This window comes from Erithacus rubecula (genome assembly GCF_903797595.1).
Source record: "Erithacus rubecula genome assembly, chromosome: 3".
Classification (NCBI taxonomy): domain Eukaryota; kingdom Metazoa; phylum Chordata; class Aves; order Passeriformes; family Muscicapidae; genus Erithacus; species Erithacus rubecula.
This window is the reverse complement of record NC_136689.1, coordinates 44637574-44665549: the sequence shown is the minus strand read 5'-3', so window position 1 is coordinate 44665549 and position 27976 is coordinate 44637574. Positions and strand designations below refer to the sequence as shown.

Sequence of the window (27976 nt, the reverse complement as noted above, 5' to 3'; positions counted from 1 at the left end):
TCAAAACTCACAGCTCTGTGCCGATGGACCCGGACACACTCGATCCCACAGCCCGCACAGGAGGCGAGGGTCTGCCACGCACCGGCAGCTCCAGCGGGAAGACGGGATTCGAAACAAACGCAGCCTGCAAGCCCGCGCCTTTCCTCTTCCAAGGAAACCAAGTCCTGCACATAAAAACACTTATTTCCCACCTTTTAGCCGTCGCTATGCCCGCTAGGCAACCTGCTCCCGCCGAGCGCGGGCACAGCAGAGCCCGCCAGACACACCCCGTCACTCCCTCCTGCCCTCCCTCACAGAGCCCCTGAGCAGCACACGCAGCACCTACACCGAGCCAGGGAAACAGACACACACGCACATACAGACACACATCCCCGCGGAGCCGGAGAAGGGAGACGGAGACCGGCGGGGGCTTACTTGGGCGGGAGGCGACAGCTCCCTGGCACGGCGCTGTCCGAGCCGCTCCAGGGCGGTAGCCCCGCTTCCTCACAGGAGCTCCTCGCTCGGGCACGGCCCGAGACGAGACGAGACGAGACACAGAGCACAGGGCTACAGACGTACTCAGACCGCCGCCGCCATCTCCAGCATCCTCCTTTCCCCACCGCCGGCACCAACCGCTCACCGCCCCACGCCCCGCCCAGGGGAGAGCCTGGGAAATGTAGTTTGGGAAGCGGCGCCATGGGCCGTTGGGCTCTCTCACTTCGTCCTGTACTTGGGGGGGAAAAGCAAAGAAGAGAAACATTTCTTTTGTATTTTAGAAGAGGAGGAGGGAAAAAAGAAAATTAAAAACTCAACCCTAAGCATTCGGCGGCTTGTGCTGTTTCTCTTTCAAACCCTCCACGGAAACCTCTTGCTCTCGAGGCGCCCAGCTCCACCCGTGCGTCCACCCTTTCCCCCCCCTTTCTCCTGCGGCGTGGTACGGCCAGCGAGGGACCGGGACGGCGGGGCGCGTGCGGCCCCGTCGTTGCCGACCCGGCGGTCGGCCAGGGAGGACCCGCCGCGATCCAGCTCATTCGCTCACTCCGAGGGCGCAGCCGCGCTTCCCCGCAGCTGCTCCCGGCGCCGCGGGAACTGCTACCATGGATAGGACCGCCGTGGCCAAGATGGGAGCTGTGGCGAGCGCCAGCGTGTGCGCTCTGGTGGGCGGGGTGGTGCTGGCGCAGTATATCTTCACCATGAAGAAGAAGACGGGTAAGAAGACCAAGATCATCGAGATGGTACGTGGTAAGAGGCCGAGTGTCCCTCGGTCCCCGGACGCACGCCCTTCTCCTTGTCCTTCTCCTGCGGCCGGCGGCTCCCCACAGCCACCCCCGCGGAGCCAGGCGGATATCCCCAGGGGATATCTGGAGGGGCAGAGAGGGGACCTTGAGCTCAGTTTGGAATTTCTGTAAGGACAGGCGCTGGAGGCAGGAGCAGCTGTTCCAACTCAGCGTGACCCACTAGCACGGAAAGGTGCGTGTGGAAAGGGTCTGCGCCGTCCGGCCCTGCCCTGTCCGGCCCGTATGTACCTGTAGGACACATACGTACCCGTGGGTCTTGGTGGTAATTTACAACCCTGCTTGCAATTTGTTTAAAAGAAAAATGGACACGCACACACACGTGTTCAACTATCTGTTGAAAGTGGGAAGCACAGTCTGTTCACGGTTACTATAAAAGGAAGATGGAGCTCGCTGTCTCTTGCTGCCCTTGTTAAACTTGTTGTTTAGGAAGTTGTTTAAATATCTGCTTATAAATAACTGGGTCGTAAAAAATCCTAGTTTGGACCAAGTGCTAATTATATGGAAGTCCTTCAAATTTTGTAATTTGCACACCGCCGTACCAAAGAACTGAACTGAAATCGTCAAGGCACTTGATGCTAGCTAATGGATATTTTGTGATCTCCCCTGTTTAATTTTATTCAAAGCTGTGATGAATTTTTATAATTACACATGGAAACAGATTTTGGTAAGAACTAGGATTCCTGTATGTAAATTGCGAGCTAAGTTCTCATTTGGCCGCGTATTGCCATGCTTGCCAGGGGAATTCATGAAGTGCAATTTGTGATAACGTGGGTCCAAAGAGGAATTCTACTTTGAGTTTTTGCTACTTGTAGAGACATCGCTTACTGTTGAAAAAAATACTGTTTCTAGTCATCAGTCATTTCATCTGACAATTTGGAGGGGTTTGCCTTGCTCTTTAGTTTCACCAAGCCCATTTCCAACAGCTTGTGGGAAAGCAGAAAGTTTGGATTGCTACTTTAGAGAGGTTTTTGTTCTATTTCTGCAAAAAGGCTTTGGACTCTATAGTAGGATTTTACAAAACTCATTTGAAAACTAACAGTGGCATAAAACTGGTTAATTATAAATTTTAGTTGTTTTTTTGTTGGGTTTTTTTTTTTTAATTTTAGTACTCTAATACTAGAACTTATGAGTGAGTTATGTGGACAATAAAATAACAGCATGTAAAAGCTTGATCATATGAGTGCTCAAAAGGCAAATCCAATAGTTTCACTAACTTGTGTTCACACCTGATTTGAGCTGTAGTTCAGAAAGTACCTAATAACTGCTGAAATGTATTTATATTAACTTTCTGTACAGTGTTTAAGTGGTGTTTTGACTAAGAAGACTTGAACTTTGCCAAGATTTTGCCTTTGGTGAGGGAAAAAAATCATTATGCCAGTGCTAAACCAACTATTACTGGTGATTTTTTTAAGTATGTACTCAGATAACATTTCCAGAGCTATGTTCTTGGGCACAAACCTATGATCCTAAGTAGATATTTCCAAAATTCCACTTTTATGGTTAGAGCTCTTCTCAGCTTTAAATTGCAAGGGAAGAATTAAACTTGTTGAAAGCAGGTTCCATTTCTTGTGCAGAAACATTTTATTAATTGGATGCAACACATTCACATTCAGTGAGTGAGCATTTCAGCTGATATTCAGGTTAGAGGTTTCCCCAACTAGCAAACATTCTTAGTTCTAAAGGTGCAAGTCTTCTTTCTTAGGTAGTATTTTCAGTGGACTCATGTATTCAGGCTGTGCAATTTCTTTGAAGTAACTGAAATAGTGATGTGAACCAAGCAGTTGAGTTCATCAAGTATGGACAAAACTGTGTACATATGTTTTACTTGAATATGCTGCATTTCTGAAGAACTTTCTTTTATACACCAATGCAGATTTGATTCAATGTTTGTCACTTACAAGACACTGTATCAGTTTTATGACAAGAGAGATCTTTGTTTGAGCTGTGGAGGAGAAGATGCTGTTTTCCAGTCTGTAACTTAGTGTAATTTAGGATGGTGGTAAAGAACAATACTGCCTTATTGAAATGTATTTTCTTCTAATACCAGGCTGAACTTCAGTGTTAGATTAAAATTGTGGGATCATTCTTGTATTTTCAGCAGATGTTTTTGGTTCAGATTTTTTTTTGGAGAACATTACATTTTAGTTTTATATCAACATTAGGCTCAGAATTACCTTGATGTATAACTTTTACCAAAGCAGTAGGGAGCAGGCCTATTTACACCTTAGTTATGTGAATTAAATATTACTTCATTATAATTAACTACAGCATTTTTTTTTCTTAGTCAAAATAAAATTAGATGAATATAAAACCCAAGTATAAGTTAAAAAAATACAGCTGTCTTTAAGTGCTAAGAAGACAGGGACTTTACAAATCAAATAGACCATCTATAAGACAAGGTAATATCAAAGATTATGATGGCAAGACTGTTTATTGTGAAGAAAAATGGAAGGGGTTCTCAAGCACTGTGGAAAGGGTAACCCTCTTTCCTTGCTGAATAATGAAATCAAGTAATTCTGAAACATCTAGCTTTCATTTCAGTAGAAGAATTCTTTAAGCACACCAATTAGCCTGGTACAGAAATCTAAGCTTAATGGAGACACCTTAAAAGGTCTTATTTGATAAAAAATGTTTAAATTTTTAATTAAAATGTTACTATTGTCTCTTCATCCAGGGTGTGTAATTTGCAAACAGGGAGTTTCCCTTAGGCACCCATGAGTGTAAGACAGAGTTACTTCAACTCCACTTCTGAAGTAACAGAGTCATTAATAGTAATCATCACATGAAGTTCCACTCTCTGTGATAAGAAACAACCATCTCTCTTCTATTATTATTTGCACAGCCACTTTCTGTGAAACTGTATATATGTTTCCACAGTCAGTTGATTTTCAGAGTAACTTTTTAGAAAATGTTTCAGGCTATTTTAGAAAGGGATTAAACTTTATAGTAGCATTCAGTCTTTTGGATTTTTCAAGCCATAGATAAGTTTGCAATTAAGTTGTGGGTTACTATACAGCAAATAGTTGTACTGACAATAGACTCAAATTTTTGATTACTCTTCACTGAGCCTTTTATCAGCTCAGCAGAAAACAGCTGTTGACAAAACAGAGCGAAAAACATTGTCTAAATTTTTCAAAAACATTCACCTGTAAACTAGCCCAATTTAATTAAACTATGGAGTTAACATAAGAAAAACTTCTTAGAGGAGTAACAGTATTTTTTGTTGTCTGTTTCATAAACAAAGTTGTTTAAACCTTAGGGTTTTTTCAGCAGCTTGTTCTTCACTATTTGGTTTTGGAGCTTTTTATTGTTTTGGTTGGGTTTTTTGTGGGTTTTTTTGTTTGTTTGTTTGTTTGTTTGTTTGTTTTTCTTTTTAGAATAAGAAACATAATAAATCTGATTGAAAACAGAATAGCAGAATTCCTTAAACTGAGAGTTCCTCTCTCAGGTTTGTTTTCCAGAAAACTGGGTAAATATATAGTTACATTTGTCTTATTTCTCCAATCTGCCCCTGAACTGAGAGATAGAATCACGTGAAAAAGAGACTTTGTATGAAAGTTCGGCAAGAGCAAATTAAAACTAAGTTCAAAAAAGTTTCTCAGTTTACAGGAAACATTTCAACCATTCATCTGTCTCTGGACAGTGCACTTTTTATTGTGTTAAAGAAGGAAAGAAATGCATGGATTTTTGCAGTATTAGATTGTACCTGGAGGGAAATAAGGAAATTAATAAAAAGCAAGGTAACTGCTATTTATCTACTTGCCTAAGAAATAAAAGAACATATTCTGTGAGCATGACTGTTAGACGTGTTGGGGGGAAGATGTATTTTTTAAATTATTATTATTATTTTGTTTTACCTGGCAGTCTCTGTTCTTGTTTCATAGGGCATAAGAGCATTTGTGCCATAGATTAAGATACAACTGGCAGCAATCACACATCACTTCCTTATTCATGTCTTGTTGCTGGTAACTAGTTGTTGTAGTAACTGTGACATTACTCTGGCAGGTTAATCTCCCAGCACAGTAAAAAGCAGAGGAGCATGTAGTGTATAACATACTTATTCAGGAATCCAAGTGATTGGTATTTGCAACTCCTTCGTATGTACTTAGGACTATACAAAGCTAAAGAAGGGTTTGATTCTGAGTAAACTGGAATCACTAAAAGGGGAATGGAAGGAAGATGGACTCCCTCTCATAATGCCTTTACAGGACGTGGTCACTGTCTGGATGCACTCAAGAGCCATGCAGTGATGTGATCCATTTGGGAGTTGTAAAATTCGAAAAGAATGGTGATGTGATTTATAAACCTACCTAGTGAAAAGTGAAAGAACTGCTGAGACACTGCTACCTATTGACATGTGACTGAGAGCCCTTATGTTACTACACTATTCAAATAATTTTTGTGTTACTGTTAACATTTTAAAACCAAGTTAAATTTGACATGAGTACTCAAGATGCTATATAACTATTTCTATAAAACTTGGGTTTTGATTAGACTATATTCCTCAGCAGAAAAATCAACTGACAGTGGTAGACACCAATTACTAAAACAAGGTTGTTTTGCCCACATGCTGTTTGCCAAGATAATCATTACATATGCCACCTAAGTAATGCATGATATCAGGCTGCCTAATGTAAGCCTCTGTGCATCATATAGTCACCTAATATGTGGCTTGTAAAGCAAGTTTTCATGGGGCAGGAAAAACCCTAAGGACAATGCATATTGATACAACTTGGATACTAGTAACAGTTTTCATTCTCACTGTGAAATAATTCAGTTGGAATTATTTAAAATTTATATATATTATATCTCAGGAGAATAAAAATTGACTGAATTCTATTGTTTTCTGCTCTCACTGTCAAAATTATGTATACACTAATATTTTACTTCATTTAGTATAATAAGCAAATCCTTTCAGAAGTAGATTTTAATTTTCTAAAATTGCTGCTGCTGGTGTTGGGTTTTTTTTTTTAATTCAGGAGGTCTTGAAATCTACATTCTTACGAGGGATGGGTAGGGGAAGATTAATTACCTATAATTCTGCATTAGTTTCTTTAGAACTCATTTATGCCAGTTACAACACTTGTCAAAATCATACTGATGATCTATACCTAAAAACTGAGTTCCAAGTAGTCAGTGTAGACATGTCAGGATACAATATAAATTATATGTATAGGCTCAGAAGAGCTGTTTAGCTGGTTTCTTTTATCTTTTGTATAAAGTTTTTCTCCAAAAAGAAAAGCAATCTTTCATTTACTCATTCTGCTCTGAAATATATTTTAATAAATACTTGGTATGTGTTAAGTCTTATTTTTAAGTGATTTTTCTCCTGTTTGTGATAACTTGTTTTTACCAGGTGAGCTATAATGACATCTGTTCTATTAAACTTTTTACAGCTTAAAACCAATAGCAAATACTGCAAGTCTTAAACATGTTACCTTTAACTGTGAAACAATATAAGCAGTAATAAGGGATTTTTTGATTTTTAGTCTGAATACACATACCATTGCAAATCTGTTCATATTATGAATTAAAGTTGCATAGCATTCCAATCATACCATTCAGTCTTGAGTTAACAAGAATTACCAGCTTTTATAAAAAATATCTAAACTGATCAATGCAAGCATTGAAGACACCTAGGGTATGGATTCACGCATTTATAAGTAGGAGAATGCTAGGTGAATTCAACAGCAATGTACCCATAAATGTAAAAACATCATGATTTGTGTGAGTCTGGACTGGAAACTTGCAAAATCCCTGAACTTTTCAAGTTCTTTCTTTAAAAAAAACCAACCAAACAAAAAAGCCACCACAGCTGCCTTTTACCTTTTATTTTCGGTTGCAGGAATTAGATCATACATGCAAAATACGTATTGTTTTTTGTATTGGTTAGTTCCAATTTGCAGTAATAGTCTTCAAGCCATCAGCCATCGCCCTTCCCTCCCCATGTGCATACACAAGTGTATTTTGTGCAAGTAAACTACAGTGTTCTCTTCACCTCCTATGAAGGGTTATTACTGGAGAGAGCTTAAGGAGAAGCACTGAAGAGAAGCAGGCTGTTACCTTTTAGCGCTGTGTTTCGGTGCATTTGTTAGAGAGTAATTAATTTTCACGAAGGAAAATATGGGCTGCTTGAGCTGCAGCAGGTGGCGCTGGCGCGAGCCGTGTCCGAGGCAGTGGCCGCTGCTTGGGAAGGAACCTGTTCCTTCAGGAATGCTGGCCCACGGCTCTGGCTTTTCCCAGCCACTGCCCCGCTGCGGTCAGACACATCCAGCCGAGCCGCTCCTGCTGCGCCGGGCCCACAGCAGAAGCCACGTCTCTGCTGCCTGCCAAGAGCTCTGCGCTGGAGTCAGGCTAAGCACACCTGAGAGGCAGGAACACCTCATTCTTCCTGGCTTCCCATCCTAACCACTGCACAGGGATAGAAGGCCAGATAAGACTGGGCAAGAGAGTTATTTAAATTTTCATGGAGAGTTTAAAATAAAAGTTAGGGCATGAAGTCTAACTAGCCTTCTTGCAGTGCAGTGTGCAGCATTTGATCTACAGCAGCTGCTTCTTCCTGGGGCACAGTCTTCATACAGCTCTTATCTTGAGCAGTTGCTGGATGTCAGTCTCTTTCGCTTATTCAAAAGTCATAAATCACCAGGGGCCAGCTGCTGTAAAACATCAGAGAACTTATGATTGCAGTAGACAATATTTTAGTTCAATATCTATCATACAGCAGCTTGATGGGCAGTGTACCATTTAAATTAAAATCTGTGGCTGTTTTGTTAGTCAACTTTTTCATAGCTTATTTGTGTGGAGTTTCTGATGGTTCAAGAAAAAAAAAATCCATTTAAAAAATCCATTAAAAGTCCACAGAATTTTTTAATTTGGCTAATCATCATTTATATGAATGCGAAAAAAATGAGAAGGCATTTTTCAGTACAAGTGAGCATGTGTTTAAGATTGCAGCACACAGGTCAAAGAAGATGACATGTTTAAATACTAAAAGTATTTAATACTTCTATATTATATATATGTATGTGTGTATTATTTTGATTCACTAATGCCTCAGAAGAATAGAGAATTGCACTCATCTTGGAAAATAATTACTAAAATAATTTTAAATACAATTTCTCTGAATTACAGCAATAATTCCTATTGCTAGGAGGAAATGTGGCTTTTACTTTCATATATCGCAGTCAGTTTATTTAATTTGTTATTTTATTTTATTTTATTTTTAAAGGGCTGGGGCAAAGCCCAGACTTGGACACTGAAAATTCATTAACTGTCTGAATAGAGACTTTCAAATTTCTTGAGCTGGGTTTGCCACCAAGAAAATTCCTGTTCAAATGTGCTTGTGTTTACTTGTTTCCCACTTACTAACTGCACTCTTATATAAAGATATGATTGTCTGCTCTGCAAATTGGATCACTGAAATAATCTGTTTATTTGTGGTTTAGGTTTTTTTTACCGAGGAGCTGTTTTGCTCCACCTTAATCTGACAGAATGAACACCACTGAAATATTCCATTAATCTTGTTCCCTTAAAGCTTTCCCTCTTTGTCAGAAACTTACTAATTATCAGACCAAAAAAGGGATTTTTTTCACTCAGCAGCTTTTATCACAACACTTGCATCTGCCTTTGCAGTTGGTCTGCATGTTCCCAAGGAAAAAATTGTATGTGAAACTAAAGGGTAGGAGTTAGCACAAAGCAGTAGCAGTGTCGGTATTTTAGCAGTAGTAGAGTGCAAAGAATAGTAGTGGTTCTGTGTTGGTTCTGAACTCTTCCAGAAGGCAAGTACACAGAGATACAATAAATAAGGCAACCAGGTACATCTTTGAATGGATCCAGCAGTGAGAAATACCCATAAAACAATGAGACATGGAGTCTAAACAATCTTTCATGCCTCAAGTCATGATGCTTCTGCCTGTTACCTTTAAAAGGAGTGTTTCATAACTGTATTTCAACTTTAATGGATTTTTTTTTCAAGAACTTTAAGAAAGGGTTTGTAATCAAAGAGAACCTAGTAGTTAAAACTTTATTCATCTCAATGTGTAATTTAATTGGATAGTATATTAGCACTACATTCTTACATGTAGTGTCTGGTAATGTATTGTAGATTAAACTTTGTCCTGCTGACTTTGCTTTCAAACTGAGTCCCACAGTTCCACTATTCAAGGGTCAGAGTTTATTTGATCTAGATATAGCATTCTTAGGTTGAGAGAAAAAAAATCTAAGCAGATTTTTTTTCTTAGAAGCAGATAAGAAAAGAAGAGAATTAGCAACTGCTTTAGTCTGAGCCTTGACCTTAATGCAAATTCCATTCTAGATAGTGTTACATGGGAAGCTTCTAGATAAAAACAAGCATTTAAGTTATTTCAATGCATGCCCATGTAGATATATACATGATATTTATTATAGAAAGTTTACATGCGAATGGGAAAATAGTATGGCTCATCAAAATTACGTTATTATGCAAAGTGAACTTTTGCATACCTGATAGCTAATTAAAAATTAAGAGTTTGTTAATGTACCACAGTATATATACTGCCAGTTCTTAGAATTCTACACTGTTTGCCTAGATATTTTGAAGAAAGATTATTTGTACTCGCAGCCTCACCTGTAAGCATTCTTTAAGAAAGCATTAGGTTCTGTATAATGTGAGAGGGAAATGGATCTTTTAGGTGGCAGATTCCAACATACTCCATAGCAGTATTAAAGTAAAATGAGAGCACCACTAAATTAAAAAAACTCTTAGTTGTCAAAAATGAATTTTCTACATCTGTGTTCTGAGAAGAAGAACTGGCAAGAAAGAGGAAGGATGGAGCTAAAACAAAGGTACTTGTGATCAAACTGAAGCATTATCATGAAAAGCAAATTATTCCCCCTGTTGTACATGTTACAAACAGGGAGTGATGAGTTGCCTTCCATGTAAAGTCTTAGCTCATACTGATAGAATCAGTGGTCTGGAACAGAGTCACAAAGATGGTGTAGGAAAGGGGTGATTAGTCATGAATGTTTTTGCTAGAGTTATTTCTCTCCTCGTTGTATTTAAGAGACAGTGTCTGTAATTTAGGATGAGGTTTTTTCCATGTTATTACCCAGTACCATTTTAAGGCTGTGTAAATTCACAGTATCAACGAAAAGGAATTTCACATTTTACTATTTTACCTAAATGTGTGACTTGTAGCTGATTTCTTTGTTTTGAGCCTGCCTCCTCTTTTTAGTCGATGACCTCTACCTCTTATACTGGAAGAGATAGTGATCCTATTAACCCTTTCTAAGCCACCCTGTAATTTCCACGTTAAGGAATTCTAGGAATATATTCAATTGTTCATTGCATGACTTTTCCTGTGCCTTATTCTTATTGCCCTTCTCAGGGCATTTTCCAATTCTAGTCTATTCCCTGCAAGGTAAAGAAACCAGAACTGCTTTTGGTATTTAAGCTCTAAGTTCATAATGGATTTATAATGATTTTATTCAGAAAGCCCTGGTAAGAATAGGCATCAGTGAAATGTACGTACAAAGGCCAAGAAAAACGCTTTTGTTTTCTTCTGCCGAGCAATGGAAGGGTGTCACAACCTTGAGTTCTTCTTTCAATCCTGGTGCTTTAGAAGCTGTTTTTAAAATATAAGTGTAATATGATAAATTGTATTGATCTGAACTTGCTTACATTTAGAATATTTTTATATTTTTCCTTTTTATTTACAAGGGCAAGAGAGAAACAATGAAGATAAAAAACCTCATCAGTTTAAATTTGGCTAGGTAGGTGTAGTATTTCCAAGATTCTTATTAGAAATGACTGAAAATCTCTTAATCATTTCCAGATACTGACTGATAACTGAATAATACATACCTTTTCTTTTATCCAGCCAGTTATAAAAGTTAATTCTCTCCACAGTGAAGGAATGGGAACTAAGCAGAGAGGAGGTGATTCCCCTAGCATACAATCAGATTTAAAAATGCCTATCCTGAGCTGTATTAATTTACCCAAGCATGTACAGAACTGTTCTGTATGTTTTGCACCTCCTATATTTTCAGACTAAATTCTTCCCAAACTAATAATTGACAGGATCACGTGAAGTACTGGAAATGTAGATGCTAGTTACTATTAGTTCTTCTTCATCTTGTAAGATTCAAAATGTCTGTTGATCAATCACCAGCAGAAATATTTTATTTTAGAATGATTTTTTAAGCACAAGAAGAAGCTGCATAAGGGATAATGATGCTGCAATAACTTTTGTTTTCTCGTCAGAAGAAGAAATGCTTAAGGAGTTGTTATAGTGTGTGTGTTGACATTTAGCTTCGTGTTTGGTACAGCCATAAATCATCAGACTATTAGATGATAGCCAGTTTTTCTCATGAACTATAAAGAAAGATGGATCTCTGATCAGATCAAGAAAATCTCTATTTAAAAAGTTTTTGAATATGTCATGTGATACCATTCAGGTTAAAATCCTCACCTTCTTCTCATGCATCATCTCTGGATTTATCACAATTTGTTGGATTCAATCTTTAATATGTTCTTAGCACTTTTTCATAACAAGTCCCTTTCAATCTCTTTCTTTTTAGAATTGTTTACACTCCTGACAAGTGATCTCTGACAGACACACTTTCATATACAAATCATAGTTCTATATTGCATTGTACCAGCTGTAAATATGGCTAGGATGGGTTTTTACACCAAACCTGTACTGCAAAGATAAATGGTATCCAAGGCAACCTTCTAAATTTTTATGTACCCCAACTTCATCAAACTGACCATTGATCTTCCTTTCCTCGTAATTGTCACAAATACAAAAAGCTATTCCTGGAACCATTATGCTGCTCATTAACTCAGTTCACTAGGGCATTAATAACCATGTTTGAGTACAGTGGGGTTGTATTGATTCCTTTCTTCTGCTTGGTCTTGGTACTTGAGTACCAAGGTTCAGTTACCCTTCCCTGTCTCATGAGGTTATATCAAGCAGGCTGTTTTGGAAAATACAGACTAAGTAAACTTATTACAAAGGCAAAATTAGACAACAAATACAGTTCTTTAATGTTTAAAACTTATCCCTTCAATATAGCAAGGTATTGCTTAAGTAAAGTTGAGCAACATACTAAATATATGGGGATATATTAAAAAGTTGTTCACTAGTGGTAAGGTCACTAAACAGGAATAAAAGCTAATAAGCTCATGAAAAGACACTAGCTAATGTTCACACTGCAGACAGGATACAATCACGTCTAAATTTTGTAGGAAATATTCTAAAAAGCTATGGTCTTTAAGATCTTCTTCATCTTTAAAAGTTTATGTCAGTTCAGTTGAAGTATTCTATTAATTAGTTAAAGAAAAAGCACAGCTTACTTACTTAGGCAATATACTTGTGTTATTCTTACCACAAAGGGATGCAACTTAGGTCACAGGTGTGGAAATACTGGTAGAACCAGCTTTGCTTTGCTTTTTAAAACTTGCAGTGCTTCATATTTGAGATCATCCTCTACAAACCACATTCACCTAACACACAAACATATGAAGTTGAATCCTTTCCCAGTCTTATATAAATGATAAATTATCTAGTGTTTTCAGTGTTGGGGGTTTTTTCTCTCTCTCTCTTTTTCTACATAGACTATTCTGTAGTCAAGATATGGCCCTCAGCCAAAGAGAAAATGTTAAAATAGAATCTAACTGTTGAAATAATGATGCCTCTACAGTTCATGGTTCTTAAAATACATATAAATGACCTTCCATATTTCAAGAGTAGAAATGTCATGCTGGCGTTTATTTCTCCCTCTTTAAAAAAAAATGTTCATTTTAAGCTGTCTTTTACCAGACATTAAACACCGTAAAGAAATGCTCAACAGACTCAAATCAGCAGTAATAGAATGTGGTTCTGTGGAGCTGTTGTAATTAAAGTGTTGTACACAAAGATTTATTGGAGTTACAAAGACAGTCTTGTTTTGTATATGAGAAGTTTCATGTGCAGCATTTTCATTAAAGTGAAAGTACACTGTTGATAAAGATAGAGTAGATGTTTTTCTAAGAATTAGGTGTTGGCTATATTAATGTTTACAGAAATTTTGCTCACAGCATTTTCTAGGGCTTTCACTAAAACTCTATTCGTTCATTTAGAATGCTTTCCAATTAGTTTGGTATACCAAAAAGCGGTTTTGTGCTTTTTAAGTGTTGAACTTAATTTTTTTAAGTCTTTTTTTTCTAATATTAAAAAAACAATAAAATATTTTTTTAAAACCACCTTGTTTTTGTTTCCCCAGCTTTCTGAAAGGGAAACTAGCTTTCTTTAGATTTTTGACGGCTCTGGAGTTAATTTTCTCATTGAATCACAGCTGAGAAGTATCAGAATAGCAACAGGCCAGCTTGCTGACCCACCAAATCCCGGCCTCAGCTATGAAGTTCACAATACTCATTTATGTATCAGTACCTCTGTCACCTTTGAAATACATAAAAGCTCAAAGGCAGGTTCTTCACAAACTGAATGTATCAAGTGATGTCTTACCTGAACCGCATGATTCATCTAGCAAGCATTTTTTATTTCATTTGTTCATAAGATTTTTTTACCATGGGAAATCTAATAGGGACACAAGCTGCAGGTTTTTGTTGTGCAAATAATCCCTATTTCTTCAAGACACTGTGCTAAACAACAAACAAGATCATTATAAAAATATTAATTAAAAGCATGCTGCCTATATTAAAATACTATGAAGCGTAAAAAATTCTCTGAACGTTGCCTGTTACAATGGTGTACAAATGCTATAACAAGTAGTTTAGTGGTAGCTATAAATCCTGGCAATAACTATGCCAGCTAAGTTCAATTTACTGTATACAGTCTTTGCAGGGATTATGTTTTATTTTGAATATATTTTTCAAACTCTTTTACTGCTTCAGGATATAGCAGACTTTAATATGTACATTTAAGGTGATCTTGGTCTATTCTAAGAGGATAAGTGTTGATTGAAGATTGCATGTTTTATATTAGCTAAAGTATATACTTCAGTTGTTTTGTTGGCTCAAAACAGAGAACACTTCTGAAAACAAAATGGAAGTACATATGTAGGTCAAATACACTGAATCCTGATAGACTACTATAGACAACTATAGCAGCCAACAGTTAGAATGTAGACACAAAACATACAGATCTACTGTACCATTCAGAAAGTCTTTTGGGGCCTTTTTAATGTAGAAAGCATATCCTCCTTTGAAGGAAATTTTCATAACTAATGGATTTCTAGAGTCCTGCTATTGTGGGTTTTTTAATAGCATTACATGTGTTGTACATGCTACATTTGTAACCTGCCCTTGCTTCAGCTCTGAGGATTGCACTGGTCACATTGGTGGCCATGTATGAATTGGTCTGATGTTGGTGGTTAGTCCTGGCATCCTGAAAAAGGGAATCATAAAGCTGAGGTTGAACATGAGTTGTGGGGTAGTATAGAGAAGCTTGCACTGCTGCTATAGCAATCGTCAGCTTTACATAGCGCTTACAAGCATTTACACAACTTCAAGATGTAAAATACAATTAGACAATAGTTCCTTCATCCACTCAGTCTAATAAATATTTATTTTTAATCCACTTTATGTCATCTAGTTATGGTTTTTGATCAGGCAGCATGTCTAATGACAAACTTCTAAAACTATGTAGAGTGGCCTTGTCTCTCAAAAATCCTAACAAACAAGGCTCCTTGATTTCCTGTTTCAGAATCACACAGATAATTTCTGCCAAAACAAAGATTAATTAATTAATTTGCTCCTTCTACATGAATAAATGTGTGCTACCTAGTAAATATTAATGAAACCATGTCAATGAAGCTCTAAGAAATTTGTGGCACTATGTGACAGGAAATCCTAAAATACTTGGAAAGATTTTGTAAAAGGGCTAAAAAGTAACAAAGTAGTAAACTTGTGCTTTGAAAAACAAGTGCCTTCCTCTGTTAGAGCTGCCCAAATTTGCCTGCTGCATCCATGAAAGCTGTTCATTTAGTGAAGGTCGAAGGTTTTGTTGTTGGTGAACCAGCTGATGATCTGTAAGCCTGTCGGGCTGTACTGCTGAGCATAACAAACTGCTGTGCATTGCTGACGTGCGTCACAGGACCCTGGGGTTTTGCACGGGGATTAGTCAGGCTGTATTTGGAAACGCCCTCGACTGCACCCTATGCTGCTATATTAGTGTGTCTCAAGCAAGAGGAATTTTCTTTTGCTTCTGCAGCTGCTCCTGCAAAACCCTTTGGTAAGTGTGAGCAGCTTCTGTCAGCAGTATCGACTTTTGTCTTCTTGCCTGTGTTTTTAAGCCAAGGTTATGAACTGAGGGCTTACTTACAGTTGTTAATTGTGAATGTGAAAAATACTAAAAAAAATGTGTTTTGAGATTAATATTTGATAGCATAGAATGAGCAACAGCATTAAAGAAATAAATTTATTTAGTGGTTTTCATTGAATAGGTTAATTCAACTTAAATGTTCCTCTGCTTTTAAGTTTATATCAGATTGTTCTGAATTGTTGGTATTTTCCCATTGATGTTACTATGTACCTTGCATATTGGCTTTATACAGCAGGAATAGAAAGATCAAATAATATAGCAGACCAATTCTTAAAAGGATTTGGTTGGTTTTTGTTGGCAGCCTGCATGCAAGCCCTGCATCTCTGGACTCTGCTTGCCACCTATGCTGTTGCAGTAGGACAAAATCAAGGACAGAAGAATCAGGAGTGCCCTAAGCTCAACGCACAGGTACTCTCCTTTAAAAACACAAAAGGAAACGCTGTTGTTGTGTTTTCTGTGAAAGCGCTCTCTCCAAATTTTTGTAAGGGTTCTTTTTTTTCAAAATTAAGTATCAGAACCCAGTACATTAAGTATAAAAAGATGTAAATAAATAAAGTAAACCAGGAAAAATTATTTTTAGTGTGCATCCTATTCCATGTCTTAAAATAGTTTAGGCAGTGAACCCATGTTCGGTTACTTCATATAAGCTGTGCTGGGTATCTAGTTTTACAGCATGTTATCAAGCAACTGTGAAGATACTTAGTGTTCTGTTGTTTCATTTCCATAATAACTAATTTTTACCTAAGTAGTCCTAAAGCTATTTCTTGGCAGAACTACTAAAATAGTAATTTGGTAATTACTAGTTACTAAGGATTTCTTACTATATTTGAGCTTACATCATCTGAATATAAAATGTATTCTGGTTTTGGGAATTATAAATTAGTGAGTCTCTGTCCTGAGCTCAGATTATGCTAGCAGACTGCCTGAAAACTAGTGAAGTTCTCCTGACTACCTGCACTTAATGGAGTGACTGATGTGATTACACTCATGTCCAGTACCCTTTGATGTTCCTGTCTAAAAATAAGCCTATAACAACTAAGAGAGACCTCAGTCGCACTCTTGGGCCAGAATTCAAATTGTCTGAATTATAGGCAGTCTTGCTTTATGTATATATGAGCATAAACATATGGAGGAAAATATTCCCACAGTGTTATTCTGTGGATTTTGTTATGCCTCCCCATTTCTTGCAACTCAAGTGTTGCAAGTAGAAGAAGTTACATGGATAAGCTTGCATGGTTTTCAGAAGTTTTTTGTAAGCTTTGTTTTCTAGAGCAAGTAATGTTTTATGATAATGGGGGGGGGGGGGTGGAAAATAACATGTAAATTAAGGAATGTGCCCCATTTCTTTATATTTTCACCAAACTGTTACTTTTTTCCACCAAGAACACCAAAACCAGTTTTCTGTAGCTCCTGGGTATGACATTACGCAGCTATCACTGCTGCCAGGCCCTGCCTTTTTTGGTACGTGTCCATAAGTTAATATATGTGATAGCTAGTCTAAGACCTTGAAATTGGGCATCTGCAGTTCCCAAAATAAATGTTATTTAGTCTTGGTTTATACCTTCTTACCTGGAGGCTGTCACCACAAATTAGAATAAAATTTACAAATAATTTGCCTCTATCCAATATCACTTTAATATCCATTTGCCTTGCTCAGAAATAACACGGATAGTTCTCTCTCCCTGCCATTCACCTTTGTGTGTTCTCTCTATCAAAAGATAACAGGTTTGAAATCTAGTTTAGTCTAAGGCAGGTTTACCAAAAATGTAGGAAAATAAAAATTGTGTTATACTTGAAATTCACATACTGTCAATAGCATTACAGCTAGATATGTATTTAGATCTTATTTATTGCTCTATCCCTTTTATGACATTATGGTAATCTGAAATTTTATGGAATATTTTTAATACATTTACAAGTGTGAGAACAGTTCTTACTTACTAGTTCAGAATTACTGACATCTAACAAAGTACTCTGACAATCATTGAGATTTATAGAGAAGTTCTCATAAAATTTTGTCCACCCATAATCCAGGGTGCATTTTCTTAGCAACAATTTGTGTTTTGGGAGGCTTCTATACAAGATAAGTCTTTATAAAATAAGAAAACTTGGTATTTGCTAAGTAGTGTAGGCTTACAGGATATCAGCATAAAAATACTCTGCACCAGTTTTTTGTCAAAGCATTACTTAGCAGACTTGTGATGACAAACTCCTACAGTTTTACTAGTAATATTTCAGGCTCTGTGTTTAGAGTTGATTGTGAAATGAGCCATATCTCTTATGTATTTAAGATAGCAAGTAATTCATCAACTCATCCTTCCCTACTTAAAATTACTGACAGTGAAAACAAAAGGTCATTCAGTTGTCCTTTATATGAGTTTTTTTATCTGACATCTTTTTTAATTTTTGTGTTAATCATTGGGACTCGTTTGCTGGGTAGGGGGAGGAAAATAACTGCTTTACCTCCAACACTGAGTAGATTGAAAAATTCAGTATAATCCTAGCTCCAGAACATAACATTACTCCTTGTGGACACAATGAGCTATTAATTTCCTAGTATACCTAATTGGAAATGCCTACGGTGTCATTCACTTAGATCACTAAAATGAATGGCAGGTCTTATCACCAGCTCCAGTTTTATAATCAAATTGACACAGCATGCACTTAGATGCACGCTGCCTGACATAGTAAGAAGACCATTTATGTCCTAAGCAGCACCTGGATAAGTAAAAGCAGCTCTGTTTGCACTTCTGTTATCCAGTTGTATATAAAAAACTCCATTTCAAAACTAGAGTTCAATATGGTCTTTATGGCAAATACTTCCCTTTATCTAACCCAGCTACACAGATGCATGTCTCATGTACTAAACAGATTTGTAATTCTCAGAACTGTCCTTGTTGTAAATGACCCATTCTGTGGTTTGTAGGACTGGGGATTTCCAAACCTGCGTGAATCCATTACTGTTCGTTCCTTAAGGTATGACCATAACGTTCTTAGCTACAAAATTATTTCCTGCATCCTTATTCCAGTTGCCTGCTATCACAAACAAGCAGATAATTTTTTTCTTTTCAAAATCCAACTAAGCTCGGCCTTTAAAATAATCTTTTTCAGTTTTGTTCTTCCCTCTATCAAAGGCTCCTTAAAAATCTCAGACTGGAAACTAAAATGTATTTGTGGCCAGTGTATATGCCAATCACAAATTACCTTTGGGAGTTGTCATACATGTGTTTTAAAACACACCAGCCTCTGAGCTATTCAGTAGCATATAGATGCTCTTGGTAAGAAAGCAAAACTCTTCTCACACTTTTATAATATGACAGAATAAATAGGGGCATTTAAGTGATTTAATATGATACACTTTCACATGTCACAATGAATTATTAATTCCTTTTCCTTTGCTTATATAATTTTAGTTCTGTATATAGAAGCTCCTGGTTCTAAAAACTTTCTTGACTTGATTAAGTGTTGTGGAGATTTTTGGTTGGCTGATTCTCTATTTGTGCTCCCAATCAACTGGTGCATCAGAATTTTGGGAGGTTTATGTGCACACTGAGTTGACTGTTAGATTTTTCTTAAACAGTAAATAGAAACACAAATTTTATCAAATTGACTGAACTTTTCACCCTTTGTTATTTCATCTGTCTTATCAGTTCCTTCCAGCTAGAATCTGCTTTTCTCTTTCAACTGCAAAGAATGGCAAATATGCAACAATGGAACAACAGCTAAACTGGGCAGAAGTGTAAAACACTGGAGGAGACAGTTTGCCAGAAAATTGGTGGCTGCAGTTTCAATTTCATTTACCATTCCTTAGACAGTTTCATTTTCTTCTACTATAATAATGATAAAGACAAAATAAAAGAATTGCTACTTAATGTTCAGTTGAAAATATTAACACAAGGAACTAGTGATAGGAAAAGTGGCTATTTTATCTAACCATATTTGTCTGAGGCTTTGTCAGATGTCACATCTATAATGTAGACCTGCTTTTTCCTCTGCAAGTGCCTGTGAGACTGAAAATGTCTGCATTATACTTGCTGCAGAAGACTTTCCCCCAACCCTAAATTAAAATACTCTTCAACCAATTTGTTTGCAAAAATAAAAAATATGTTAGAAGTAAATTAATCTTATAAACAGATCTTGAGTAGAAGTTTACAACATCAAAGCAGGAAGCTTTCGTCATACTTAAAATCTTAAGCAATGTCTTGTTTAACATGATCTACTAAAGTGTTTACCAAGATTTTTCCTCAGGTTGTTTCAGAAACTTACAAAAGGGCTTAGTCTGAAATAAAACAGTACTAAACAATCCAATTTTCCTCATCCAGTCCCTTCCTCTAATCTCTCCATCTACCCCACATCTGTTTAAATTAGTTATATTAAGAAATCTGTTGCTTAGTATGTAAGTAAAGCAAATAATGCTTGAACTACTTAGAAAAGCATGCATTTATATTTCACTGTTTAATTTTTGCATTCCAAATCTAAAAATACATATATCATTTGCTGAATGTTAAAGGAATTAGATTAGTCAATTTACAGTAAAAAAATGACGTAACCCAAGTCAAAGTGCTTTGTGTTTCATGATAAAGAATATTGTATATGCAGAAGAAATGTGGAAAGCTTACTTTTGTTTACCAGCACCATATAACATACAAAAGAAATATCATAAAGCACCTTTAAAGAGTCACAGATTACTAATATTTTGTTTTGTGAAGCTAGATGGGCTGCTAATTGTGATTAAAGAAATGCTTTATTTAAAGGTATATCTCAGAAGATTTGTAATTTCTTTAATGGATTTTTTCAGGAATTCTGCTTCTTGTCAACACTCATTATTAGCTTTCTCAATTACTCCTGCCTGGGAAGTAGCTGAGAGCTGGAAGTCAATCCTAATGTACTTTTTGTGACTTTGCTGTGCTAAAAGAAGTACTAGCAAGGCATTGCAACAATACAAGGAACTCAGGGATATTGGCTTAGGAGATACCACTTTTACAGAAAATGTATTTTCCAAAGGATGAGAAAGGAAAACCTTAATTCTTCTAATAGAAGTGAAATTAATACAGTTTGTTTCTTTATGAGATTTATAAAGCAAAGAAGTCATGAATACCCTGTTCAGAACAGAATTTTTTACAAGATACTGTGGTATAAGTGAAACTTCTTCAATGGGTAGAAAAACTTGGAAATTTATCAAAGACTCATGATTAGGGTTTTAGAAGGATTTCTGTTTTCTATTTTCAGCAGTGTCTTTGAGAATATCAGCCAGAAAGTAGCAGTAACCACAGTGGGAATTAGAATTATTTGTTATATGGAAAGATGGAAGCACTGACATGGAAGAAAGGATACAATCCAGGAAGATTGAACCTAAAAATTAACACTTTGCACAAATACCTGTTTCTTTCTACGAGTAATTTTGAAGAGTATTTGGTTACCAACTGAATTTGAATCATTGTTACCATATCACTGCTAACACAGGGCATGTATTTTAATGTACATACAAAGATGCTACCTGATGACAAGGGCCAAAGTGGCCCTTCAGCCAAGGCCTTGTCAGAGCAGAGCAGAAAGGTTTTGCCAACAGTAATGGATGCTGTGTTGGAAAAACAATATGGTTCAAGTGGCTGGGCCAAGACAACATCAAGAATTATCAGAGATTTGGAAAATTGTGTTCTGCAAAAGAGGATTGAAGAACACTGGAGTTTTACGTTCAGGCAGAAGGGGAAAATTTATCCAGTGAGCATCTGTGAAAAAGAACACTGTTCTCCAAGTTGAATGACTTAAAATTACAGTAAGGATGATTAGACATTAAACAAACTTTTCTAAACATAAAGGTAGTTGAGGAAACTGAGGAATGTGTGAGTGGGGGTTTTGAAGAATGAGTTAGATGAGCCTCTGCTTATCTGATAAGGATGTAGCTGCACTATTTTGCTCCCATCTGAGAACAGAGTAGACTGGAGCTGATATTTCATGGTATGTCTGGATCCTTCTTATGTCCGGCACACGTGACTTTTCCCTTACAAAAACATATGTTTGCATACTTTAAAATGCCACCTTTTTCTTAGGTGATAACCAAATTGCAATTAACTGCAAGTTGACTGCTACTAGTGAAGAAAAGACTTACTAGTAACAAGAGCTGGAAGAAAGAGTTCTGCATGACTTACTGACAGTTGGTGATACAAGAACTCTGGGTCCAGAATGTCCTGAAATAGAAACTGCTCCTCCACCTTTCTTTTTTTAATTAGCTTAGTGCAACGAAGATTACATACTAGCTGCAAGGAAAGGAAGGTTGAAGGATCAGAATATTAAAAATGTAATTCCTAACATTTTATCATCTTTGAAGTTTTATAAACAGAAAATAAAGCTTACTAATCATTAATGCCTGTTTAGACAGATTTCAAATGTCCAACGCCTTTTTTTAGAATGGGTCCATACATGATTATAAAGGAAATAAACACATGCTACATTGGGAAATTTCTGTAAATAAATAGTTCTTTTACCATTGTACCAGTTTGAAGAGTAAACAAAGGCTTGGGGAATTGTATGGGGAAGAATAGAGTTTTGTGGGTTTGGGGGGTTTTTTTCTTGTTTTACACCAAATTCAGCATTTATCATAACATTCAAGAAATACACAATCCGAAAGGTATATATAGTGTGATATCATGTGCTATTTCAAAAGTGTGCAGTGAAATAAATAATGGTAGCAATTGATGGACTGGTGAGGGAAGAGGGATTACTGCATAGCCTTGTAGTATTGAAGTACTCAGTTGACATTCTTTCAGCATTCTCAAGGACACAATGGATCTCTGATGATACTTAAAGGTTATATTAATTGCAAAGAGATTTAGTTGTAAGTTTTACCATCTCCTAGTGACATATCTGAACCACAAGATGATCCCATATGTCCTGTTAATATGAATCTCCCTTTTTTCCTACAAATATAATGACCTTTTCTGTGTGTCAACTTAGTGAATAATGTGATATTAGGAAAGGAAATTAAAACAGATGTTGTAAGCTAACAGAACAGCATGCAGTCATTGATTAATATATCCAAAGTATTTTCTGATTCTTTTTACTTGTCTTTCTGACCTGACCATGTCTTGATGTCACATGAAACTGTTTATAGATGCAGAGCTTCCAATCTGATGGATAGCAGCTATTGGCTAGTAAGTTTTCTTCTGGAAGTGTATTTATGACTTTGTTCTTACTCTTCATAGATGCCAGAATTTCAGAAGAAGACTGTCCATATTAAGGACCCAGCAAGAGTAGAAGAGATTATTTGTGGCCTCATCAAAGGTGGAGCAGCCAAACTTCAGGTAAAGGTGTGGACAGTTTAGAATAAAAGCAGCTGTGGGATTGTTACTCTATGCCAAAATATTTAATCTATATATAATATTTAATCTATATATATGTCATAGAATTCAACCTTCAAGAAATCAAAACCTAGACATGTTAACGCCTTTAATATTCTTTGTTGATTCAACTGTAATTCAGCCAAACACTAGTTAAGTAAATGACATAAGCATAGAAGCTTAGTAATTTCAGGAAATATTCTCACCAAAGGAATGAGAAAAACTGTTTTGTTAGAAAAAACGTTACTCTTCTGGGATATGCTAGCTTCCATGACAATGGCTCAATAGAATAGGGAGGCTTCTGTGACACACATGCTACTCAGCTGCAGCTATTGTTGATCGTTCAGAATTTCTAGTCATTCTTTATTTTGTTCCTCCATGTTGTAAGACAGTTTTGCTTTTTCTTTCCTTAAATAGATTATTACAGATTTTGATATGACATTAAGTAGATTTTCCTACAATGGAAAAAGATGTCCAACTTGTCATAGTGAGTACTTTTTTTTTTTTTTTAATACAGATTGATTTGTTCACTTCTTTTAGTTTTTCCTATATTTTAATTTTCTATTCAATTTATTTCCTAAGGAAATTTTATATTGACTTGTTACCCAATCTGTATTTTCTACTGACAAAGTATTCTAGTGACTGTGGTTTTACATGTGTGTGTATATATATATCAGTGTGAATTAAATCACAGATTTAATTTGTGGTTAAATTCTTTAATTGTGATTAAATGCTTTAATTTAATCACAATTAAAGCATTAAGTTTTGAACTCTCAGATGTTAGTGGTTAGATATGGCATGGTTGACTTCTCTTTTTCGAGAGTCCATCATAGTCCTGACACCTGCAAGAACCAGATAGTAAACTCTTTAGAATTCTTGGCAAGTTTATCCTTATGCTGTAGTCTTTTGGAACAAACAAGGAGAAGTTGGAACTCTGAAACATATAGGATGCCTCAGGATGATTTCAGAAACAATTAAATCTCAAGAAACAGATAGAAAAGCTTGTAACTGACCTTATAAATCAGAGATGAAGGGAAGAGCATTTTTATACTTATGAAGAAAAATGTGCTTTTTGTTGGTTGCTGGTAAGAAAAGTTCTGAGGAAGCATACTGGTATGAAATGTACCATCTTGTTTAATGCTCTTTTTTTTCACCCCTTTGCCAGACATCATTGATAACTCTAAGATCATCACAGATGAATGTCGGAAAAAGGTAAACAAAAACTCTACGAGCACTTGGTTTGTTGTACAGGCATCTGTCATTATTCCCTGACAAGAATATTATTTTGATAGCTTAGCCCAAACACCAACATATTTTATGAAATAAAATCTGATGGGTTTTTTTTCCTTCAGTTATTGCAGCTGAAAGAAACCTATTATGCCATTGAAATTGATCCAGCTCTCACCATTGAAGAGAAATACCCATATATGGTAGAATGGTAAGAGACACCTCTTATTTTCAGATTGTATTAAGATTAGATTTAGTAGGTTTTTAAAAACCAAATTAATGGCAGTACTTAGCTTTTAGCTATCACATTAACTGAATTAATCTCTTAAAGTTTTGTGCAACTGGTTTTGTTTTGCTCTTTACCTGAATAAGCAAGAATTAACCATACAGGATGCTTTTCATCAAGAAATTAATGAAAGGTGAACCTTAGTAAGCAACATTCAACCCATTTTTTGTTTATGTTCTAGGTACCACAAATCTCATGCACTACTCATTGAACAAGGCTTACAGAAGGACAAGTTTGCAGAAATTGTAAGGGAATCTGATGTTATGCTGAAGTAAGTTTCTTTTGATTTGAATTATATCAATCTGTTTCAGAGCATTTTCTTTAGATTCTTCTTGAGTGTTGGGAAAAGGAAAAAAAAAAAAAGGGAAACTGAAAAAAACCCACTCATGTTCTTGAGAATGTGACAGCTTAACATTGGACCACATTGAGCTCTCCATGCTCCCAACTTATTTGGTGTGTTGTATCTAAATGCAGACACCATATAAAGTGCAAAAAATGCATCTCACCATATAAAGCAGAGATCTGGAACTTTTTATAGTCCCTTCTCTACCAGCTTAATTTTTGTAGACTTTTATCCTGTTTAAATTGCACTGGTGATCCTTTTTTCTTTTTTTTTTTTTTTTTAAGAGCAATGTGAAGTTTAACTTAATTCCTTTGAGAAACACTTGGGTAACATGTTTCATATGTTGTATTAAATATTGTTCTTCATCTATGGATGAAGGCAGTTTTAAAATACAGCAAAATCCATGTTCAGAATGTGTTGTGGCTTACATCTCTTTGAAAGTCTTCTAAAACTGTCTGTAAATTTTGGAATACTGAAACAGGATGTTACATCTTAAATTGTGGAAGTATTTATTTATAACACTGACTGAATACTTATTTTTTGTACAACAGAGAAACACCCAGTCTCTACCTCTTTGAAGTCCTAAGTCCATGTCCATTGAATATTCATCCACAAGCTAAAACTCTTTCCAGAACTTTCACAATACTTTTTTTAAATGTAAAATTCTACCATCTATGTCTGTATGGAGAAAGCATATGGAGATAATATCTTGTTTCTGGAATACTATATATAGGATACTAAATACTAAAAAAAATTCAGGAGAGAGCAATAATAAATGTTTTCCAGGTTTAAAAACAAAATTTTTTGTATGTATATATGTTTTATAGTAATGACCCTATAGAAAGTCACATATTTAAGCAAGGAAGATTGAAAGGAGATGCACAGCCTGATAATAGGTAGAGTGAGTTCTGCTAGATGCCTGCTTGTTCTGCAGTACTTAAGGAAGAGGAAGTGTTTTTAAATCTTTAAAACATGATTAGAAGTTTTGGAAGGAAAAACTATACAGACCAAGACTCAATAGCTTGATGCAGCAGTTTCTTGCAAACATGCCTTGTGTTAGGTTGATGGTTCTTGCTTACCTGAAAAGGTGAAGTAAAAGAAATTCATTAACATGCTCAGGAAATATTAATTATTTTCCAAAGATGTGATTGTCTCCTAAAAACTCAGACTTTTCTTGGCTTTCTTTATTTGAGTTTGATTTCTATTTGCATTCTGTGTTGCAGAGAAGGGTATGAGAACTTCTTTGATAAGCTCAGTGAACATAATATTCCTGTGTTCATATTTTCTGCTGGGATTGGCGACATCCTTGAGGAAGTAATCCACCAAGCTGGGGTCTACCATTCTAATGTCAAAGTGGTTTCCAATTTCATGGATTTTGATGAAAACGTACGTATGAGATAACACACTCTTATCAAATATGTTTGATAAATACCATGCTATTTGTGGTATTTAGTAGCTATTTATACATGCTACAAGACAGATCTATAGATAGAGAGAGAGAGAGAGATAGATACATACACTCCAGGCAGAATCAGTGGCTGCCTGCTCTTAACTGTGCTGTCACAGCCATGACATTACTTGAAACTAATTTATCTTGTACATCATCACAGTTCAATCTTGGCTCAACAGTAACATCACCTCTTTCATTCTGGTTTCTGTTCTGCCTGAATGGTACCAGAAATAACTTCAGTGTTGCTTTTTTTCAATAGGGAATATTAAAAGGATTTAAAGGAGAATTGATTCACGTTTATAACAAACATGATGGTGCCTTGAAGAACACAGAGTACTTCAAACAGCTAAAAGACAACAGCAATATCATACTGCTGGGTGATTCTCAAGGAGACTTGAGTATGGCAGATGGAGTAGCAAATGTTGAGCACATTCTTAAGATTGGCTATCTCAATGACAAAGTAAGTAGCCTTACATAACCTTGTAGGCTTTGAATGAAACACTGGGAGTTAGAAACAGGTTTGTTATAATATAGTTCAGCTATCAAACCAAGTGTTTAACCTGTACTTGGGTTGACATTTCTAACATTTTTCATGGATTTTTTTCTAACCCATAAGCTCAGAGCCACAAGTATATATTGCCTTGATTTTTGTACAGAACTACTTCCAAACAGATGTTTCCTAGAGAAGTAAAAATCAGAGGCTATAAAAATCAATTATCTTAAATTCAGTACTCAGTTGATAATTGAGAAAAATTATAATCTCACAAATAAAAAATCCAGGCAGTCTCTCTTCTTTTCTTTTTACTTTTTGGGGGTTTTAAGTGACACTAACTGATTATTTGAGAAGTTATAATCAACATCCATTTGCATTGAGGAGAGATAAAACTTCAGTATTATATTTCTCCCTGCCCTTCCAGAAGTTCTTCTTTCAGTATCTCTGTGTGTAAGATCCTAGAACGCACTTTAGGTCAGGCCACTCCTACCCTGTCCTTCTCTAGAATTCACTTGTAGGAGTGATACATTATTTGCATGGCTTATTCCCAAAATTTGGTTATAAGATTGGGCAGTATTTTACTGACAAAAACTCTTTCAATATTAATTCTGTAACTAAGGAGGTCTCTCTCTTTATCCTTTCTGCAATTAGGTAGATGAGCTTTTGGAAAAATACATGGACTCTTATGATATTGTCTTGGTGAAAGATGAATCCCTGGATGTTGCCAACTCCATTCTACAGAAAATCCTGTAAATTGCAGTCTAAAGTCACTCCATTCCTTCCAGGAAGCAACTGGACAGAAGAGCACACATGTGCTATCTTAGATGTGTTTATTACTCATTTACAGAACTGTTTGATTTAATTTAAAACTTTTATCTTCATTTTGGTATTATGGAAAATATATGGTATCAATTGTCAACTACAAGCTCCTTTTACTGCTCTTACACTGTTCTTTACTGTCTCACACTCCTGTTATAACAAAATCTAAATTGGATTTATAGATGTGATAAAGTGCTGCTGATGGGATACTGTGGTTCACTGCCCTTTTTAATCAGGCATTTCAGAGGAGCATTTTAGAAAACCTGGCTATTTTGTGAAATTGAAGCTGTAAACACTCTGTAAAGAGAGTGTGCACTTGTTGCCGTTTCAAAGACTTTTCAGTCTCAGCTATACTTTGAAGGATCTTACTCATAATGCTACATAATTTCACACAAGTTTTTCATATATTTTTCTTCAGTAAAAATGCTTTTATTCACCCAA

At 36.2% G+C, this 27976-nt stretch overlaps 3 protein-coding genes across 13 annotated transcripts in view; 1 reads left to right on the top strand and 2 right to left on the bottom strand.

Annotated features, from left to right (window-relative positions):
- BBS9 (Bardet-Biedl syndrome 9) overlaps nt 1–524 on the bottom strand; it is a 286703-nt gene extending 286179 nt beyond the window's left edge. For 5 of the 6 annotated variants that reach the window (XM_079302571.1, XM_079302574.1, XM_079302572.1 and 2 more), the window contains exon 1: nt 415–524. The gene's annotated coding sequence lies outside the window, so the exon portion shown is untranslated. The other variant, XM_079302570.1, reaches the window with a different exon arrangement.
- Nucleotides 525–894: 370 nt separating this feature from the next.
- NT5C3A (5'-nucleotidase, cytosolic IIIA) lies at nt 895–27976 on the top strand. Of its 6 annotated transcripts, XM_079302666.1 has the most exons (11): nt 916–1214; nt 15882–15988; nt 18507–18556; nt 22783–22881; nt 23335–23404; nt 24083–24129; nt 24270–24355; nt 24612–24701; nt 25997–26159; nt 26483–26683; nt 27368–27976. In XM_079302666.1, exons 4-11 carry the CDS (start codon nt 22783–22785, stop codon nt 27467–27469), a joined length of 858 nt encoding a protein of 285 aa, XP_079158792.1. In that variant the 5' UTR covers nt 916–1214; nt 15882–15988; nt 18507–18556; the 3' UTR covers nt 27470–27976. The 6 variants fall into 6 exon arrangements, with proteins under 6 accessions (XP_079158794.1, XP_079158793.1, XP_079158789.1 ...); XM_079302668.1 differs by lacking the exon at nt 18507–18556 and having other exon boundaries at nt 895–1188; XM_079302664.1 differs by lacking the exon at nt 18507–18556 and having other exon boundaries at nt 961–1214.
- Nucleotides 7311–27976, bottom strand: part of FKBP9 (FKBP prolyl isomerase 9) — a 44989-nt gene continuing 24323 nt past the window's right edge. The window contains exon 9 of the mRNA XM_079302644.1: nt 7311–7933. Coding sequence (XP_079158770.1) covers nt 7917–7933 — 17 coding nt within the window. The 3' untranslated portion in view covers nt 7311–7916. The remainder of the gene's footprint in view (nt 7934–27976) is intronic.

Coding starts and splice junctions, on each gene's coding strand:
- NT5C3A (XM_079302668.1), top strand. CDS start 1,077: ATGGATAGGACCGCCGTGGCCAAGATGGGAGCTGTGGCGAGCGCCAGC. Junction 1,189..15,881: donor CACCATGAAGAAGAAGACGG/GTAAGAAGACCA, acceptor TTTTGTTGGCAG/CCTGCATGCAAGCCCTGCAT. Junction 26,684..27,367: donor TTGGCTATCTCAATGACAAA/GTAAGTAGCCTT, acceptor TTCTGCAATTAG/GTAGATGAGCTTTTGGAAAA.